Here is a 20,350-nt window from a genome sequence, read left to right as displayed (position 1 = left end):
AGTGATGTCTAGCACTGGGGCATCATGTAGCAGATATGCAACATCATGTCCCACCCAATCACATTATCCTGACACCAGGCAGACCAGTCCTAACACTTACCTCGAGGCAGCTGCTAGTATCATTTTTATAAGTCTTTGGTATGACTCGGCTGGGGTTCGAACCCTCGACCTCCCGCATCCTAGGCAGACACTCTAACCACTTATGCCACCGGAAAAGTTAATTATTTCATTGACATTCGTTGCTGCTACAGTTAAACTGTGCAGTGCGTTTTCATTATGTTTATTTCTATTTTAAGGTCAATAGCAGTGTAAAGTAAGTGTGCATCTGTGTGTCTAGCTATCTTTGTGCAGAGAGAAAGAGAGAGAGAGAGAGAGAGAGAGATTTCTTACTTTTTTCTTGGTTTATCCTGGTGATTATGAATAAATTCTTTCAATAATTTGGTTTTCCCGGATTAATTTCACCTCTTTTGCTTTTTTAAGTGAAAGGTACAAAATGTATATAGATAGGTTGCATTCAGTTTAATGAGGAACTGTACAGTTTCTATTCCGTCTGTCTTCTCTTTATATTTCCAATTACCGACTTTTTGTCGGTTTCACAAGCTTTATTGCAAATAACATACCAATAAATCATCTGAGATAGAAATTTATTAGTGACGCAGTCTTGCCGAGATTCATTGGTCTACACACCATAAACTTATTTATGTGTAGTTTATATTTCAGATGGGCAGCGTGCGTGTCTTTTGGATGTTTTAGTTCTTGCATTTGGAGATTTTGAAACCATTTCTTATCTAAAGCGTGTCTTACTTCCTAGCGCAAGGCTTGACGCACCTTAAAATAAACGTAGATCTGAATTAGATAAAGGTTTGGGTAGCGTGCTCATTAAAACACACCTGTTACTACTCAAGTATCTTGTTCATTTCTACCTGGCATTCACTTCAACAATACTGGGATGACAAGGTTGACAGTATGTTTGTTGTTGCTAGTCTTGGGGATATTAGGGAACCAGGGGTTTCTGACACCAGACCTGCAAAAGGTGGTCCCTAAGTTAGCTCAGAATGTATACGTGGCCCTGGACAAAATGTTGGACTTTTTCAGTAAGGATTACAGTAGCATTAATCTGGACGGATTGTTTGGACTTCGGCTTGGTCAAGGTAAACAGACTATTTATTGTATTTATCATTTATAATATTTTCTTAAATGGGTTTAATAGATCAGCTACTATTTATAAGGTATTCATGCACAGACATGTATGTACATAGGTAAATACACTTGCATAGGAAAATGCATACATACATACTGCGACCCGTTCTTAGTAGATAGTCTGTTACCTACTTATCTACTTATTTACATAAGTAAACTTACATACATACATACCATACATACATACATACTTGGACCCGTTCCTAGTAACTAAGCTTGTACGTACGTACATACCTAATCTATCAATCCATACATACATACACACGCGTCCATGAGATCGGGTGACAAAAAGTGTGTACATGTACCTTGTGTAGTAGTACATCATTTTATCGAATAGCATAAGGTGTCTTCATATAATGTGTGTATTCATTCAAAGGCTATTCAGTTTCCGTTCACTGGATGTTTACCTAAAGAAAAGAGCCGAGATCAGAACAGTCAGAAGTTCATATATATGGGTGGTTCGAGACATGTACCTATCGCTGTGAATAAAATCGGACTAATGTAATCTTTGTATTAGTTATAGTACGCTTTGTGTAAAACATACATCATGTTTTTAGTCAAGATTTTGTGTGGAGTTTCCTTACACGTCAAGTATTTTATTTCTCTGGGTATATGCCCTTTTGTATACTTATCAATCAGTCGATTTATCTATTACTGCTAATAACACTAGTCAGTTTTTAAAAATTAAATCTTTTCAACTTCAAGGAAGAATATCAGACACTTTACTATATAATATATACTTTTTAAAACAGAGTGTGCCAAGGCTCTTTTATTGAAAACGTCTTCGCATGTTCATTTCGACACATAAGGTTAATGCAGCATACCATATGTACTCGCTTATAAGTGGAGTCAAATTGCAAGCAATACAGATACTGATCTGCCATATCATAATGTGTTTCGAGATCAGGGTCTATGTGGTCTATTATATAGATTACTCCTAAGAAATTGCACAGATCCACATCTGCCAGCGCATTATGCGACAGCAGATCTGGGTCTGTGCAATTGGGCTCGTCTTGTAAGAGAAGACATACAGTACTCATTAGTTACTGCGTGCTACAACGACTCCATTTTATATCGTATGGATAGGATCTCAAACAGGAAAATACAGTGTATTACGAACTAGAAGAAGATGGAATGCCTACAAGACGCCTTGTAAGTTTGAATTAGGTTCACCTTACTAGCTTGTCATCAAAATATTAAAACGGAGGTGCATCTGAGGCTTCTTTAATCATTAAACTGACTCAGTTTTGGACGTTATTTAGCAGTTACTCGAATCTGGTAATTACTGCTTCCACCTATTTGCAATCGAGTCGAGTTGTTTATAATTAACTGTGACAACTTGATGAAAGAAACGAGGAGTGTACGAGGAAAAGCGGACGAAATTTCAGTCGCTATACAGAGAGCTGGATACCTTTCCATCAAGCCAGATGATGACAGCAAATGTGTCGCAAACTTCTGAATTTTCTTTGCATATGCAGATTTGTGATGGAATATGGCATGTATTTTTTGTCCATATGTTCTCGATAATATCGTTGAATGAATTTGTCTGTATCCTGGCCCTGATGTTCCTCAAAGTACACCAAAATGGATATATATATATATATATATATATATATATGGGATTGTGAAAGTTCCTAAACAGTTAAGAAGACTTATCAAGTAAAGTTTTCAAGCTGTCGTTCACAGATGTAAAGTAAAATGCGCTTAGAGAACACTCGATATACAAGGATGCCACATATTACGTGTATGATGAGATATATAATTTGTATTGTAGAGGTTTTTTCAGGTATTTACAATATGACAGGTGTAGCATTAAAACCACCCAGAGAATACATAATAACACAGCCATATATGAGAGAGAGAGAGAGAGAGAGAGAGAGAGAGAGAGAGAGAGAGAGGGTGGGTGGGTGAAGGATGCTACATCTATCCCGGATTGCGTACATAAGCTGAGAGTGAGACAGAGCTTTAGTGAAAAGGTATATTGTATCCATTGCGAAAAAATGCATACGTAGCGTAGACATTATGAAAAACAAAATACAAAACTACTCAGAGGACCATTTCATGACACCCACACCTGTCCTATTCAGAGTACCATTTCATGACACCCATACCTGTCCTATTCAGAGTACCATTTCATGACACCCATACCTGTCCTATTCAGATTACCAATTCATGACACCAACACCTGTCTCATTCAGAGGACCATTTCATGACACCCATACCTGTCCAATTCAGAGTACCATTTCATGACACCCACACCTGTCCTATTCAGAGTACCATTTCATGACACCCATCCTGTCCTATTGAGAGTACCATTTCATGACACCCACACCTGTCCTATTCAGAGTACCTTTTCATGACACCCATACCTGTCCTATTCAGAGTACCATTTCATGACACCCATACCTGTCCTATTCAGATTACCAATTCATGACACCAACACCTGTCTCATTCAGAGGACCATTTCATGACACCCATACCTGTCCAATTCAGAGTACCATTTCATGACACCCACACCTGTCCTATTCAGAGTACCATTTCATGACACCCATCCTGTCCTACTGAGAGTACCATTTCATGACACCCACACCTGTCCTATTCAGAGTACCATTTCATGACACCCATACCTGTCCTATTCAGAGTACCATTTCATGACACCCATACCTGTCCAATTCAGAGGACACCCATACCTGTCCAATTCAGAGTACCATTTCATGACACCCATACCTGTCCTATTCAGAGTACCATTTCATGACACCCATCCTGTCCTATTGAGAGTACCATTTCATGACACCCACACCTGTCCTATTCAGAGTACCATTTCATGACACCCATACCTGTCCTATTCAGAGTACCATTTCATGACACCCACACCTGTCCTATTCAGAGTACCATTTCATGACACCCATCCTGTCCTATTGAGAGTACCATTTCATGACACCCACACCTGTCATATTCAGAGTACCATTTCATGACACCCATACCTGTCCTATTCAGAGTACCATTTCATGACACCCACACCTGTCCTATTGAGAGTTCCATTTCATGACACCCATCCTGTCCTATTCAGAGGACCATTTCATGACACCCATACCTGTCCAATTCAGAGTACCATTTCATGACACCCACACCTGTTCAATTCAGAGTCTCTGGAACTTTTAATGCCAGTTTCTCTCACCGTTTACTAAGAAAATCAAACAGTACAGATCCTGCCTTTGCAGCTTCATTATGCGCTTGCTTAAAATGGGTTCACTGTTCCCTTAAAAATAAACAGCATGCATCCTAATTTGTAGGTTTATTATGCATTGCCATATTGAGGATTACACTGTTCCCATGAAAATCAAAAATGAAGACCCCTTTTTTACAAGTTAATTATGCACTTACATATTAGGGACTGCACTGTTTCCTTGAAAATCACAAACTACACAGATTCTGATTTGCAGGTTCATTATAGGGACTAACTACACTGTTTCCAGAAAATAAAAATAAAAAACCACAGACCCAGATTGCAAGTTCATTATTGGGACTAACTACGCCGTTTCCTTGAAAAAAGAAATACCCCCCCCACAATTTTCCAGTTTTGTATGCACCATTTGCATAAAAATAACTAGACATATGAGCAGATATTGTCAGTTCATTGAAACCTTTTGATACCCCCCCTCACAGATCAGAGAGTATACTGGAGACATATTTTCTGTCTGTCTGTCAGTTCATTGTACTTTCTTTACTCATTATATCCTAAGCACTTTGAGAAATCTTCTTAAAACTTGGCATGCTTTTTGATTCTCGATTTATCGTTGTGTCGTTTCAAAAATGGTATGTCTGATCAGTATTATAGGTTACTGCATTTGTATGGGAAAATATGAACGAGCTTTGGGATGGAATACTGCACGAAATTGCGAGTGCAGTATATCCTTCCGACTAAACGAGTTCATATTTTCCCATACAAATGCAGTAACCTTTTTATTTATTATATGCTCATTTTTTTTTTATTCTACCTAAGGTTTAATTATATAAACAAAATACACTACAAGAAACAACGTAAATGAATGAATGCCGTATTCCAAACTAAATACACAAGCGCAGATTTGTCATTACACAATGACATCATTATTAATGCGCACATAACTCGGCCCAGATAAATTTGAACTTAGTCGCGCGCTCGACATAACTTTCGAAAGAAAATGGCGTGTCTAGTTAAAATTGAAATTTGCAGTCATATTGTGAATGAATACGCATTGCAACAACTTTATCATTTTATCTGGAATGAATATATTTTGGTATTTTGTTTTGAATCGACGAAAGTTTGTGATTTTGGACTGGATTCATCTATGCAAATTATACATGAAATACATCGGACTGAAGTGACGCGGGAGAAGCGTGTTTACGTCTGCAGATGTGTTTCTGTTTCTGTCATTGAATGTTTGAAATCATAATGTGGGAAAAATATGAAGTCTTCCAATTGCAATTATCAAAATGACGCTATGGAATTTAATGCTTATTTCATTTTGAGTGCAGTAAGGAGGATGCAATTGCACTTATCATCGAAATTACAGCACAATTTCGAAATGTGTAATCCAGATTGAAAACCGATGACATTGCTCATGTAATTCGGATTTGCAGAATTAAGAAAATACATTTTGAGGAAATTCAGGATGTAAAACTGTAAGTATATTTTATTTTGTTATTCTTATCACCAGCTAAAGAAAACTGTATATGCCTTGTTACTTGTATGTTATTTGTAAGGACTTAAGCTTCCGTCATTTATATAATGTAGCTAGCCTAAATCCGAAACATTGTATCAACGCGGAATGTGCCAAAACAGCTGGGGTTTTTTGCAGTCCACGAAACATGTTTTAGTTCATTCAGAAACAAATTTAAACAACCACAACGTAAAGAGCCTCTTACGCGAATGTACATGATTTGTTTACAAATCAAAAGTGCTGGCGTCTGAGTCCATTGTTTGTTTATAATAAAAAGTAGTTCCTTATTCATGTGAATGCTATATGTGTATTGTCGCGCGCGTTCAGTATCGGTGAATACTGAACGATTCTGACAATGTAAAGTTAACGGGGGAAAAATGAGCATATAATAATTTAAGAGTTATACTATTTGTATTACATATTTTGTTCATCCATCCATCAATCCATTACTCTTGTAACATAACAAGACTTTGTGGCCAAAATAAAGTTCTGTTTTGTCAGATTATAACCTTTTGAGTTATCTCCCCATTTTTTGAAACTTGTATTTACACTTTATATCATGCAAGGGTATGGGTTATTCCAAATACAAACGATTACTGACAAATCAAGATTAGACTCATCTTCTTTGTGCATATTTCTGTTTGGTCAACATTGCTAATGTTTTCCATCAAGAAAGTTAAAAAATCTGCCTGTTGCAAATTTTGCACCTGTGTCTGTTGGAGTGAAATAAAAGGGATATTTTTTCTTCACAGAAAGTTAAATATGTATCAAATTTGAACCTGTGTTTGTTGTTATGTGTGAAATTAAACTGAACTATGTTTTTCTTTGGCATAATATATAATGCAACATAATAAACAATACTATAATTCCTGGTGTGTAAAGGCTGGTGTGCAGTTTTTGTCATTCAAGCCGCCAAATAATACGGATAAGGCTCTAGTGTGATGATGATATTTGTAATCTGGACCTGTTAATATAAAACAATATTTAAGTCTCAGTATGTTATTATATTATAGAATTAAAAGCCCACTGATGTATACATGGGTAATTAAAGTTGGCCATTTAACTGGTGAAATTTAAACTTTTCTTTGTAGTGTCCATTAATAGCTGTACAGCAAATGATCGGGAAAGTCGTGAATAATTCCATTGCCGTCAGCTTGTTAAGGAAGACTTTATAATCATTTTGAATACCATGGTCATACAAAATATGAATTACCATATATACATGTACGACTTGGATCAAACTCAGCAACAGTATCATTTAAGAATTCCAATAATTTCATCTTGTAACAACGATATTTAAAAAAAAAAAAAATTATCATGTGACATATCATTTTGAAACAAAATCTAAATTTGCGTGCATGTTGGAAGGTTACAACAACTTTATGCAAAACAGTCTAACATTGATTTAAATTTATCTTTATAAACTATCTTTTTTATGTTTATCTGGAAGGGTTAATCAAGTTTTGAAACATTTTCCGTTTATATTTATGAATATTACATAGAATTGGCACTATATAGATGGGACTGTGCTGAAATACCATTACCAACCATTTAATGTACGGGGTTGGGGGTGGGGCGTCATGCGGGAACACAATGTCCTGTTCCCAAATAGATTTAAAAAATACTCTTTCTCTGATTTGTAGGAGAAAGAACTTCTTCTATCCATCATATTTGTTGAGCAAGATTTTAAATTCCCAGAAAAAGAAACACAAAGGCCCCCATCAACTACAGGATTAAATGGTCGGTCCCTTATGGCCATAATCTCGGTAGTTAAACCCGTGAATATATAGCTGTGAGCAGCAGGGAAGTTGAACAGACCAGAGTTTCCAGCTAAAATAAACCTTCCTACGCGAACTTTCTCCATAGAAGCCTCAGAAATCAAAAATAAAGCCTTCTACGGGAGCTAATTTTCATGCATTTCAGACCGGATGCATCGTGTGGTCGCACCGGGTGTGTTAGTAAATATAGCGTCCGAGACAGGAAAATAAATTATCGGGAATAAATTTTTGTGTTATTGAATTTTGTTGCATGGTGGGGCTGCTTTGGTCCATTTTACGTCACATTAAAATGATATAATTAAAAATAATATGAGCTCGAAAACTAGCACAGTTGGAGAGCCTCATTCCGCAAGATTAGCGCGAGAACAATTAGCGGCACTAAAGAAACTTATCCCAGTAAAAGAATTATTTAAGAAAAAGGTCCGAGAACACGAAGACGCGGAGCAGGGATTTACCGAGTTATCGTCGAAATTATTGAAGCCAGTTACCGAAGCAACCGAAAGAGTCTTTTTTGGTGACGAGGACGATCCGGATATCAGAAAACGTGGAATTCTTCCCGTGTTGAGAGGAATTGAGGAACATTCACGAGTATTACCGGATCGACTAGCAATACTAGCACAACAACATGATCAAACACAACCAACAAAAGCAATTGGTTTTAAAATAAAAAAGGGAAAACCTGGAGGAAGAAAACCTGGAGGAGGAAAACCGTTTGATCCCGATGACATAAGAGGAAATTTTACCGAGGAGGGATGGCAAATAATATCACAGCCGCTCTCGACGTTGTATAATATAGATCAATTTGGTAAATTTGCGGAAGGTTATTTTAGTGGTCGAGGAGAATATCTGACTAATGAGGGGAAAAAAAAGATACGCAAACCGTAAAATTTGGCATAATATGTTATATAAAGTTTACTCGGGAAGATCACAGGTGAGAGAAACGGATCCATATTACAGAAGATTTCTTAGGGCTGCACAGGAAACACAAAATTACAATAAGGAACAGGCGGAATTGCTAAAACAACATAAATCTTCACGAAAAAGAAAAGCAAAATTAAAAGAAGATATTCAACCACAAGAATTGGAAGAAGATATTCAACCACAGGAGTTTGAATTTCAACCACAGGAGTTGGAAGAAGATATTCAACCACAGGAATTGGAAGAAGATATTCAACCACAGGAATTAGGGGCCAGACCAAAGGAAAAAAGTCAACCTCAGAAAAAAAAGAAAAAACCAAAAAAGAAAAAAGATAAGAGCGACCAGGAACCAATACCAGAAGAAAAAGTTCAACCAAGCGATTACAAACCACCTGGGGATGAGAGAGTTCGAGCATTAACTGAGGAAGAAATTGCATCTCGTTTAGGAAGATCAATTGATTATAGTAAACCTGCTGATGATTATTTGAGAGAAGACAATATCGATAAGCTCAAAAATAATTTTACAAGATTAATTATCGCTGCGAATTATACTCCAGAAAATAGAAGATTATTCTTGCGAGAAAATTTCGTTGATATAATCAGATCAGGAGATTGGCCGGCATTAATTTATTTTGGTAGTTTAGAGAAGCCGATAAATTACTTCGATCACGAATATTTAAAATTTCTAAAAGAGGTCGATGAATATAAAGAAATGCAAAGGAAACGATTATCATTGCCAACAACACCAACACCAAAAACAGGAAGCGGATATACCGTTTGCCCTGACAGCGTTGTTAACGACGTATCTCGCCTCGAAATATTAATCGGAGGAAAACGAGCCGGAAATAACTCTTCTGAAATAATCAACGAGGCCTCCGATATTTGTAAGCGATTATTTCGCGGCGGTGTCATTGATTCCTACATTTACAAAGAGCTAGTTGACGAACTCATCGATTAAAACAACACACTTAAAATAACATGATAGTTCACAAACATCAGCGCAGACCTAGACAGGTCCGCGTAGCTAACTCTCGATTGCCCGTATATAAATACATCCACGGTAATGGATTCGGCGACATCGTTGGAAGTCTCGTTACAAGGGTAGTCCCTAAAATCGGACCTGTAGCTAAGCAAATTGCATCAAAAGCAATAGGAAAGATCGGCGAGACTGTTATCTCCGGCGTTGGTAATTTGGCCAGTAAAGGCTTCAATGTTGTCAAAAGCAAAATATCAAACTTAATGCGCAATAAAAAGCAGCCTGTCAAATTACCTAGCACCAGCGAAATGCCCGCTGATGTCAGTAAAGTTATAAACGACGCAGCAAATAAAAAAATAAATGATCTAGTACAGGAAGTTGCAAATACAAGTTTTATTTCGGGCAGCGGTCTTCGTTTTAGACGATAATTTTAATAATAAATGTTCGCACAAGTGTCAAATGAGGTATTCGACATGGACGAACCTGTAGGCAAGGACACATCCGTGCGTGATTTCCAGTATTTCTCGTACGACGCAGTTGAACCAAATACACCTAATCGCTTGGAAATTCAAGTTCACGATACAACAAGATATTTTCTTCCATCCGAGGCATATATCGAAGTTGTCGGGGAAGTTGTTAAAGCAGATAATACCGCCTATGGAGCAGAATTTAGAGTCGGATTTGTTAACAACGGCATCATGGCATTATTCAAAAACGCCACTTATATGATCGATGGAAGAGAGATTGAGTCAATTACCAATGATGTTGATTTGGCAACTACGATAATAGGCCTAGCCAGATACTCGGATGATTTTACTAGATCAGCTGGCCCTAGTATGATGTTTGCCAAAGATAATTCTGATCGTCCCGAAAACAGACCATTTGATATCGGACAACCGAATGATCGTGCCGCTGCTCCTGTAAATGTCGAAGATATGATCATTAAACCTTATACTGATTATAATATCGGATTTGCCACGCGAAAACTCATGCTAGCAGGAGACCGCAGAAGATTCTCTTGTGCTATTCCGCTATCCCATATATTTGGATTTTGCAGACATTTCAGGAAAACCATCTACGGAGCAAAACATACCGTAACGTTCGTCAGAAAGGGAAATAGCGACGATGCTATCTGGCGGGAAGGTGCTATCAATTACGTTACTAACGTGATAAATGCTGCTGGCGATGCCGCAAATGTCGGTATGGTAAAATTAACTAAATTTACTTTGTGGATGCCAGCGATAACTCCATCAATAATCGAGGAAGAAAAATTATTATCGTTCATGAACCAAGGCGGTAAATCTGTCATGTCATGGCTGACAACAACAACAGATTCCACAAATACCGATATTGATGGTGATTTTACCTGGCGTATTGCATCTCAGCAAGGTACCTCTGCACCCAGGCATATCTTTATCGCTTTTTTGCACACGCGAAGATCTAGTCAGTTGTACAGCCATATGATATGTGATAGTATCCACGCAACAAATGTGTCTCTGAGAGTAAATGGCCAACAAGAACCATCGGAGGAAATATCAATTAATTTTGAAAATCATTCGACGGCTCGCGCGTATCATCGCTTGTTGTGTTTTATGGGTCGCGATCAAAATATCGATACAGGATTGCAAATATCACAACTGGATTTTAATACTCACTATCCTATCTACTACTTTTCCCTGGAGCATCTCGATCTGGTAAAGCAATCCGTCGTTGATATCCATTTGAAAGCCAGAATTCGCACGGGAAATAATTTATATAAAGCAGTCGCGGTAATTCTCAGCGATAGAACAATGATCTTGGAAGGAATCAGCGGCAGAATGAGAGTCATCGACGCGCCTGTCGAAAAAATGTAACATCGAAGATTGAAAATCTAGATTTTCTAAATTTAGATTAAAACGATATTAATATGCCATACGAACACGTCAGCGTAACTCTGACCCCGGGTCAGATGAAAAAACTCCAGTCAGCGATAGCAAAGCGATGCGGTGTGAAATTAACCCTGAAAAATGATCAAATTCAGGGCGGGCCTAACAAACTATCGCTAACTAAAAATCAACATGGACGTTTTACCAAAGCCAAATCAGCGAATTGTGGCGTTCATGTGATTCTTAGTATAGGTGCCATCAGAGACATGGTCAAAACAGGTGGATTTTTCCCTCTACTAGCTGCTATTCCCGGATTATTAGCCGCAATTGCCCCGTCGATAGCAACCGGTCTAGCATCAAGCGCGGCTGGATACGCAGGTAAAAAACTACTAGAAAAAATAGGAGGGCGATACGGTAAAAAAAAAGGAAGCGGCCTTTATTTAAGACGCCCCCCGTACGGATCCGGCCTAAGATTAGCACGCCCTATTCAAACTTAGATTTATTCAGCGAAGCAAAGAATAAAAAAATAAAATTTTTCAGAGGCGTATTTATGCGGGATCAACTACCAGAAAAACCAAATCCCACCGAGACAGGAATAATAAATCTCGATTCAAATACCGGCCCTGGCACACACTGGGTCGCCTACGCGATTAATCCTCGCGAAGTCGTTTATTTTGACTCGTACGGACTAGCTCCACCAAAAGAATTTATCAATTACGTTTCAAAGTTAAATATTCCGATTTGGTATTCGACACTTCCGACGCAGACATTAATGGATCCACCGATATGCAGTCCTGAATCAATTAACGTCCTCGATGCGATTTCAAAATCATCTGGTCCGTATCATAGAATTGTATTTGAATATGCCGTAGATAAGTATCATGGTTGATATTTACGGAAGATTCCTCTACAGGAAGAAGGAAGTAGCCGACGTCGATCTATCAAAGTTCGCCACAAGGGATGATATTAATAATCTTCTGTCGTTGTCAGAAGTAGATCCTGGCGAAGTTGCCATTTTTCAAAGCAAGGAAGGAAGATTACAAACAAGTAACGTCAAAATAACCGATATAATCAGGCGGGACGAATATAACGATCACATTGATCAATTTACTCGCCTATCAGAATCGGTATCAAAATCCATCGCTGATATCGCCGATTTTGTAGCGAAGTTGCCCCTGAAGGCCGATATCGCAGATGTGGAAAAAAAGACAACGAGTTATCAGCGACGTTGCTTCTGAAGGCCGATAAAACATCACACGACGATCTTCAGGACAGAGTGACAAAAAGATTTAACAGGCTAAATAACGATCTTAAAAAACTCGACGATGCCTTAGCTAAATTTAGTAAAAAAATTGACGAGGACATAAAAACATCCGGCGATAATTCCGCCGCCGCACACGAGCTAGCAAAGAAAAAAGTCGATCAAGAATCGCACGATGATCTCAGCGATAAGGTAGGAAAAATCAACAAAGACATCACTAACATTTTCGCTGATATTACCGAAATAAATACCGTAATGAGTCAGAAAAGCGATAAAACATCACACGATGATCTCAACGAGAAAACAAGAAAAATCAACGAGGATATTATCAAAATTAACGAGGAAATTTCTGCGATACGTCAAATTGCGCACCAAAAGACCGATAAGACATTACACGACGATCTCAGCGAGAATGTGAGAAAAATCAACGAGGATATTACCAAAATCAACGAGGAAATTTCCACGACGCGTGATTTGGCGCGTCAAAAGGTCGATGTATCGTCGTATGACGGAGAAATTCGAGATTTGAACGCGAAACTTCTCGATGCAACCACAAAAATTGACGATATTGACATAAGGATAAATGTCGTAGGAATCGAAAAATTAAAATGGATTTCAATCCCAGTTCCTGTAATATCAAAAAAAATCCTTTGTCATGTACCATTTGTGACAACGAATTATTCAACTACATGGACACCTGAAAATAATACATTTAGCTTCATCGCGCCAATTACCGGTGCGTATCGAGTATATGTTTTTTCCATGATAAGATTCAAGATAATACCAAGATTATACAAATGGCGCCATACCTCCGATGATTTTTCCGGATTTTTAAATATTTTACTGGATGAAAATACCGAAGAAACATTTGAGTTAGAACCGCCAGATAGATCCATGACGGAACCAACCAAGTATTATGTAATTTTCGAATATATTGTCAGGACACACTCATTTAGTTGGATAACCTAATCAATAAATGACCGCATCGGATTACCGATACAATCAGGCGTGTTCATGGCAGGATTCGTTAAAAAAACTCCTCGACGAGTATCAAACAAAAATAAAAAAATATCAGCGTAGATTAGTTGCCATCGATGTTGCTGTGTACGCGGTAAGCGCAATTATCGCCGGTGCGGGAATAATCTTATCCGCGGTAACAACAATCGCGCCGATCGTAGCAACGATAATAATATCATCGACAACGACAATCGCAGGTGTTCTCAATATTATCGCAAAAAAAATATCCTCATGCACAAATGAAAAATTATTCCTGTACACGAGCAAACTATCCCAGGTCAACGAGGCGTATTCGAAATTATCATCGCTGCTTTCTGAGAGTCTCAACGACGGAGTTATATCTGATCTAGAATTTTCCGTGATGGTAAATATCTACTCTGAGATTGAACAAATGAATATCAATAATGTCGGAACTAGCTCAAATCGCGACAAACACAACACCGCCGATAACAACGCTGATATCGGCAAGCTCAACCAGGCCAGAATTTAGTATCGATTTTTCAATACCAATTAGCGTTAAGGAAATTGCGTTATCACAGTTACGCGTCTATAACAGCTGGCCCAATATTAGATCAAAATCATTCGGTAGATTATCATCGAACAATTCGCTTGTTTTTGCCAATAAAAACCGCCCCGATGGAACTCCCGATTGGATCGTCGTTGGCATACCAACAGGCAGTTACGAAATTGAGCAAATTAACAAGGAACTTACCGGTAGAATATCAAATATAACCGGCGATGCTGAACCGGGAATAAAAATATCCGCGCATGAACCAACGCTGGCATCAATTATCGAAGTAAAATCGCCATATATCGTCGATATTTACCAGTCATCGATTAGGACAGTTCTAGGTTGGCCCGAAATCGCACCTCTGGCAAAACCAGAAAAATCTGATTTTATTATTCCAGGTTGGCACGAAGAAGCTCCTCCAGAGCAACCGGAACCAAAAAAATCTGATTTTATTACCGATGAAGGATGGTACGGAACTATCAGACACAAGCCTCTAATCAGCAGTGCCATCAATCTCATGAACAGCTACAAATTTGACTTAACGATGCTTGCTTTTACTTTCAGGGACAAAAGAATTCTCTCGTGGTTGCCTCTTCCCAAAATCCCCTCCGGTGTGGAAATCTTCGACGCTACCAATATTAACAGAATAATAGCCCCCATAGACGGTATCTTGATAAGAAGAACCATCGACGAATTTAATCAAGAACATAAATTACAATTAAATTTACTGCGGGAATCCTTTCATGAATGTATCTTAAATAAATCAGGTTCACGCAGCGAAATTATCGGACATGTGAAGATTTTAAATCAACTTGCGAATGATATTGAATATTATCACGGTATGTTCATTCGTGCGATAATTGATGATATATCAATTGCGATTACGTTCTTCCTATTAGCAGCTTCAAGTTGATCAAAAATTCAGGAGAAAAACAAAAATTCATGACAGTATTCGGATTAAGCGAGGAAACGCTACCAAATTTCAAATTTCCCGGTTATAATGTTGATGAAATGAGAAAATCCGTTACTGATACCATCGATGATTTATTTCCAAAATTACGTGCCGCGTGGACTAAAAAAATACAATCAGAATCGATTCTCAAACACAATAATGATCCTGCCGGGCAGGGACGGCATATCTCACCGGGTATCGTTAATATAACGGAGGTTATCGCGATTAATCTTCACGCGGACGTTGTTGAAGGTAGCTACAACGCAGATGCGTCTACGTCAGAACAGGTGCAGCAGGGATTTATCTTATATTCGTTTTCACCTAGCGCCTCTCCAGGTTTTTTGATAATAAAAGAGCCAGTAAATCCGTTTTACCTGCGATGCCACAATCGATTATTATCGAAGATAAATTTCAAACTGACGGATCAAAATGGAAATTTGCTTGATATACGCGAGGAAACATTAAGTATCAACTTGCTGGTGAGATCGTAATCTTTCCGCCAAAGAAAAATGGCCAAAAAAATAAATAAAAAACCAGGAAATTTTTCAAAATTAGTAAAATTTCTTAATTTTGATGGGGTAAATACCCGTCAAATTGAGTAATTTATATAATTTAGTAAATTTGTTGGGGTAAATACCCGTCAAATTAAGTAATTTGTGTAATTTTATGTTTTTGGTGGGGTAAATACCCGTCAAAATTAAGAAAATTGCACAATTTCAGTAAATAAATTAATTCAGTAAATAATAAAAAAAAATAATAAAAATCAGGGAAATTAAGAAATTTGTGTAATTTTATGTTTTTGATGGGGTAAATACCCGTCAAATTGAGTAATTTATATAATTTAGTAAATTTGTTGGGGTAAATACCCGTCAAATTGAGTAATTTATATAATTTAGTAAATTTGTTGGGGTAAATGGTAGTCAGAAACAAGAAAATTGCACAATTTCAGTAAAATAAATAAAAAAAATAATAAAAATCAGGAATTTTTTTTTTTTTTTGAGACAGAAATTTTTAAGAATCTTCAGAATCTTCGATTCAATTTTTACTTTCATCGACCAGCTTTTTTAGTTGCCTGACGCGTGAGCTGGTAAATTTTCTCGATTCATATTCGTCTGATAAACTCGATCTAACTTTTTCTACCAGCGTCGATAATTTAACAAAATCCTCGATTTGATCATCGCTGACAGTCGCGAGTGATTGATACATCGCAATCTGGATTTTCTTTATAAACTTATATTCGGATGGTAGCGTGTACCTGTATTCGAGTTTTCCTTGGACGATAGTCTCAAATTCGGACCGGATTTTATCTGCGTCCAAATCCGAAGATAAATTTATGTTTTTTTTCAGATTCTCGATGGCTTCGATGATGTTATTTACGTTTTCCTCATTCATTATATAAATTTTGTAATATTTAATTAATTTTCTGAGTATGAAATTATCGGAATATAATAAAATTCGATCCATGCACTAAATCGGTAGGAGAATGCCGCGCTAGTTATTTTTTCTGCCGCACATTGCACCGATGATGGATGAATACCAAAGTATCTTGCAGCGGCGGTCATCGACGTGAATATAATTTCCTCGCTTGTTTCTCGATTTATCGATTTGACTGCCTTAGCTAATCGTCCACCGCAGTTACCAACTTTGGAATTTTCACTTGGAGTTACCGCTCGGAGATTAAATAATTTGTTATTAGCTTTATTTCCGTCAATATGGTCGATAACAAGACCGATTTTTATTGGCCCGCGGGAACACTCGTACACGAATCTATGATTAAAATAACTCGTACGTCTTCTTTTACTCGCATTGATTGTAAATTTGAGATAACCAAATTTATTAAAATGACCAACACGATTCTTTGTTTTAATATGTCTAACGATACCATCGGACGACGCCTTGTATCCTGTGATCGTAGGATGAGTTTTAAACTCGTGTGTCATTTCCTCTGGAATTGTTGATTCAAGAATCGCTGATTTCAGGCTCATATATGATAATCTATTTGTTTAAATCGTTATTTGCTTTGAATCGATTAATATAATCTTCTTCGCATGTTATGACCGAGGAAGATTTTTTTTCGTAATATCGCCGCAATTCCCGATAATTCTTTCCTCCACAAGCCAAACATAATCGAGTTTTTCCTCGCGTGCCAACTTGACAAACTAAGCAACGCTGTGGTCCTTTACTGCCACGCCGAATCGCATGTATGTGTGCACCGCAATAATCACCTCTGCAGGATTTGTCACAAAATTTTGTTGAACCGATTAGTATCCATTTGCAATGCATTATAATTTAAACATTTGTCTAAAATATAATCGATGGATGCATTTGATCTTGATGAGGCAGAATATATTATACCTGAGGTTGACCGAGCCAAGAAAGAATTCTTCGACGATGGAGCGGTTCACACTTGGTCGACCTGGAAAACAAATTCCATTGATGCTACGATGAATCTGGAACGAGCTAAGAAAATAATCGAGCATATAAAAACCGAACACAAAGAAGAGCGATGTATCTTTGGAATAAAATTTATCGCACAAATGCCCGATGATACTTGGATTATTCGCGATAAACGAGATCCTGTGCGCGGTGGTAAGAAAAATGTTGTTCTTGATAAAAACTCTAAACCCGGATTGTTACTGGGAATCGATGGCCCTTATTATGCTAGATCTTACCCAGCCAGCACTGTTGTTTATGGAATTTATCGGCTAAATAACAACCCGGATGTGAAAAATCTACCTACGATGAAAGAATCACCGATGATAAAAAGCGTGGCCGAGCGTGTTATCGAGCATATGAAAAACGCTCGACGTGGATCTGGTTTGACACAATTAAGGCTAGATAAAATTAATGCGTGGGCAAGGACCGTCGCTGATGGTGCATCTGTGGACGATGTAGCTGCGTTGAGTAAAAAACTAAAATTTCCTATCACGGTAAAAACCTTATCAGGGGAAATATTATACTCGTCGCCGTATAGATCCCGAGGAGCACCAATCGAGATTGTCGATCACAATTCTCATGCATGGTCGCATTCGGTAATGATATTTCCGCGGGATCGTATGGTCAAATTTTATCCTGTGGAGAATTCTGCAGAGAATAATAATTCCGATGATATGTTCAGATTTATCAAAAAATTAAGCGCATCTGATCCAATATCGATATGGTTATTCTCGAGCGAGGAAAGATACGATCAATTTATTCTGCCATGTGGCGATATTTACAGGAACGAAATATTACACGAGTCGATGAGAAAACTCGCGGTGAAATATTCGTCGAATCCCGATCAATTACTGACAAATTGCTTTACAATTCCGTCCGTTGCTGCTCATGCCGCTAGAGAGAAAAACTCATGGAGGCCAACAAGGAACGAATATCTTGCTGATATTTAACTTAGCTGTATCGAATACGGCCATGGCGGATTGTGGAATACCAGGCATGATTTCGAAGATATGATCTCCGTTGACATGAGCGCGTGTTATCCTGGAAGTTTCCTTGGATATGGCGATTGTGCTGAATATTTTGCTAAATTCGGCCATCCTACCAGCGAGATGACGAGAGTAGCAATTAACGGACCGTTGCCTGATTTTGTCATGACAGGATTCGCTTGTGTTACGTCGTTCGAATTTGCTGAAAATTTACATAAAATTTGTTATATTTGGTTTTGCAAGCATTTCTCTCAGCGCCGTTGGGTCCCTACGGTGTTATTGAGATATATGCTAGATTCGTCGATGTTAGTGTCGTTGACGGTGAGCGAGGCGATTATATCTTACAGGAAACAGACCGATGTGTGGCTGCCGACGGACTGTGATAACGCGAAGGATATCGGAAGAAAAATAATCGGCAAATTTACTCAAGGTGGATCTGTTGATCACAAGCATCGACACGCTAGATTATTCATCAACGACGCCGAGATGGATTTTATAATCGCCGATACGGTATCACGAGGAATATTCTGCAACAGAGAGAATATTATCATTGATGGAGCAAAGTTAGGTACCGTGATTAGCTATCTTGACGGAGAATCAGCGCAATATACGCATCTACGATCATCGATGCTCGCCTATGTTAGTATAAATTTGCTACCGATGATAAACAAATTTTCTGATATCGCAGTAAGGGTCGCGACGGATTCGTTCTATATCGATAAAAAATACCAAGATAGGCTGAAAAATTTAATCACCGATGGTGGCTCATGGGGAACCTGGAGGATAAAAAATGAAGATATCCTAGATTATTGCGAAGACGCTGACGTTGAAGATCGCGATGAATTTCACCGAGGTAAATTTGAGGAAATATCGGCGGCCGCATCTGCGTTTGACCCAATTTCGCGCAGTAAATTCGTTTACCTAAATGGACCTGGCGGTAGCGGTAAAACAACGCGAGTAATAAATTTATTTGCAAATTCCGATTCGATCGTGTTGACTCCGACACATAGATTAGCGCGAGAAATAAAGCAGCGTGGCGTTAATTCTTGCACGTATCACAGTTATTTCAAGTACAGCGGTGGATCATGGGACTCGGTGCGTATGGGCGATAAATATATCAACAAGATTATAATCTTCGATGAGATTTGTACGGTGAATTTAGCTATATTAAAATCGATATTAGCCTGGCTGGGGGGGGGGGGGGAAATACCGCCGTGATAATGTGCGGCGATCATGGCCAACCTAATCCGATTGATGGTGAATCGCCTCACAAATGGCTCAGAAGCTTCGTTGATTATTACGAAGAAATTGACGCTGATCATAGATCGACGGATATTTTGTTGACCGAGTTTAAAAAATTGATTAGATTACAACCGAATAAGATTCAATGTGACGTCATGAGGAAAATAATCGACGAAACTCCGATGAACGATTTTCTAAATTTGTGGCGTTCCGATCATTTGATCGTCGCTGGTAGGAAAATTGTTCGTGATATTATCCAGGAAATGTTATTCAAGCTGCATTGCGAGAAATTTCCAACGTTGCAGTTACCGTTATGCTACAGGCCCGCTAATACTCGACGACAAAATATTAATGTTACTTTGCCATGTAGAAAGGAAAAAAACTTGGTCCTGAATGATATTATATTTGTTGATATTAATCTTGTTAATGACGCGATAAATGCAGAAAAATCACCGTGGAAATTAGGCTACGCAACAACGATACACTCGTCGCAAGGATTGACCGT

General features: G+C 38.1%; 1 protein-coding gene across 1 annotated transcript in view; it reads left to right on the top strand.

The window, feature by feature from the left end:
- Nucleotides 1-752: 752 nt before the first annotated feature.
- Nucleotides 753-20,350, top strand: part of LOC149776815 (UPF0764 protein C16orf89 homolog) — a 78,812-nt gene continuing 59,214 nt past the window's right edge. The window contains exon 1 of the mRNA XM_089941523.1: nucleotides 753-1,151. Coding sequence (XP_089797649.1) covers nucleotides 950-1,151 — 202 coding nt within the window. The 5' untranslated portion in view covers nucleotides 753-949. The remainder of the gene's footprint in view (nucleotides 1,152-20,350) is intronic.

This window comes from Sinohyriopsis cumingii, chromosome 18 (assembly GCF_028554795.1).
Source record: "Sinohyriopsis cumingii isolate HCF-2022 chromosome 18, ASM2855479v2, whole genome shotgun sequence".
Taxonomy (NCBI): Eukaryota; Metazoa; Mollusca; class Bivalvia; order Unionida; family Unionidae; genus Sinohyriopsis; species Sinohyriopsis cumingii.
The sequence above is the reverse complement of the archived record's forward strand: the minus strand, read 5'-3'. Positions and strand labels throughout refer to the sequence as shown.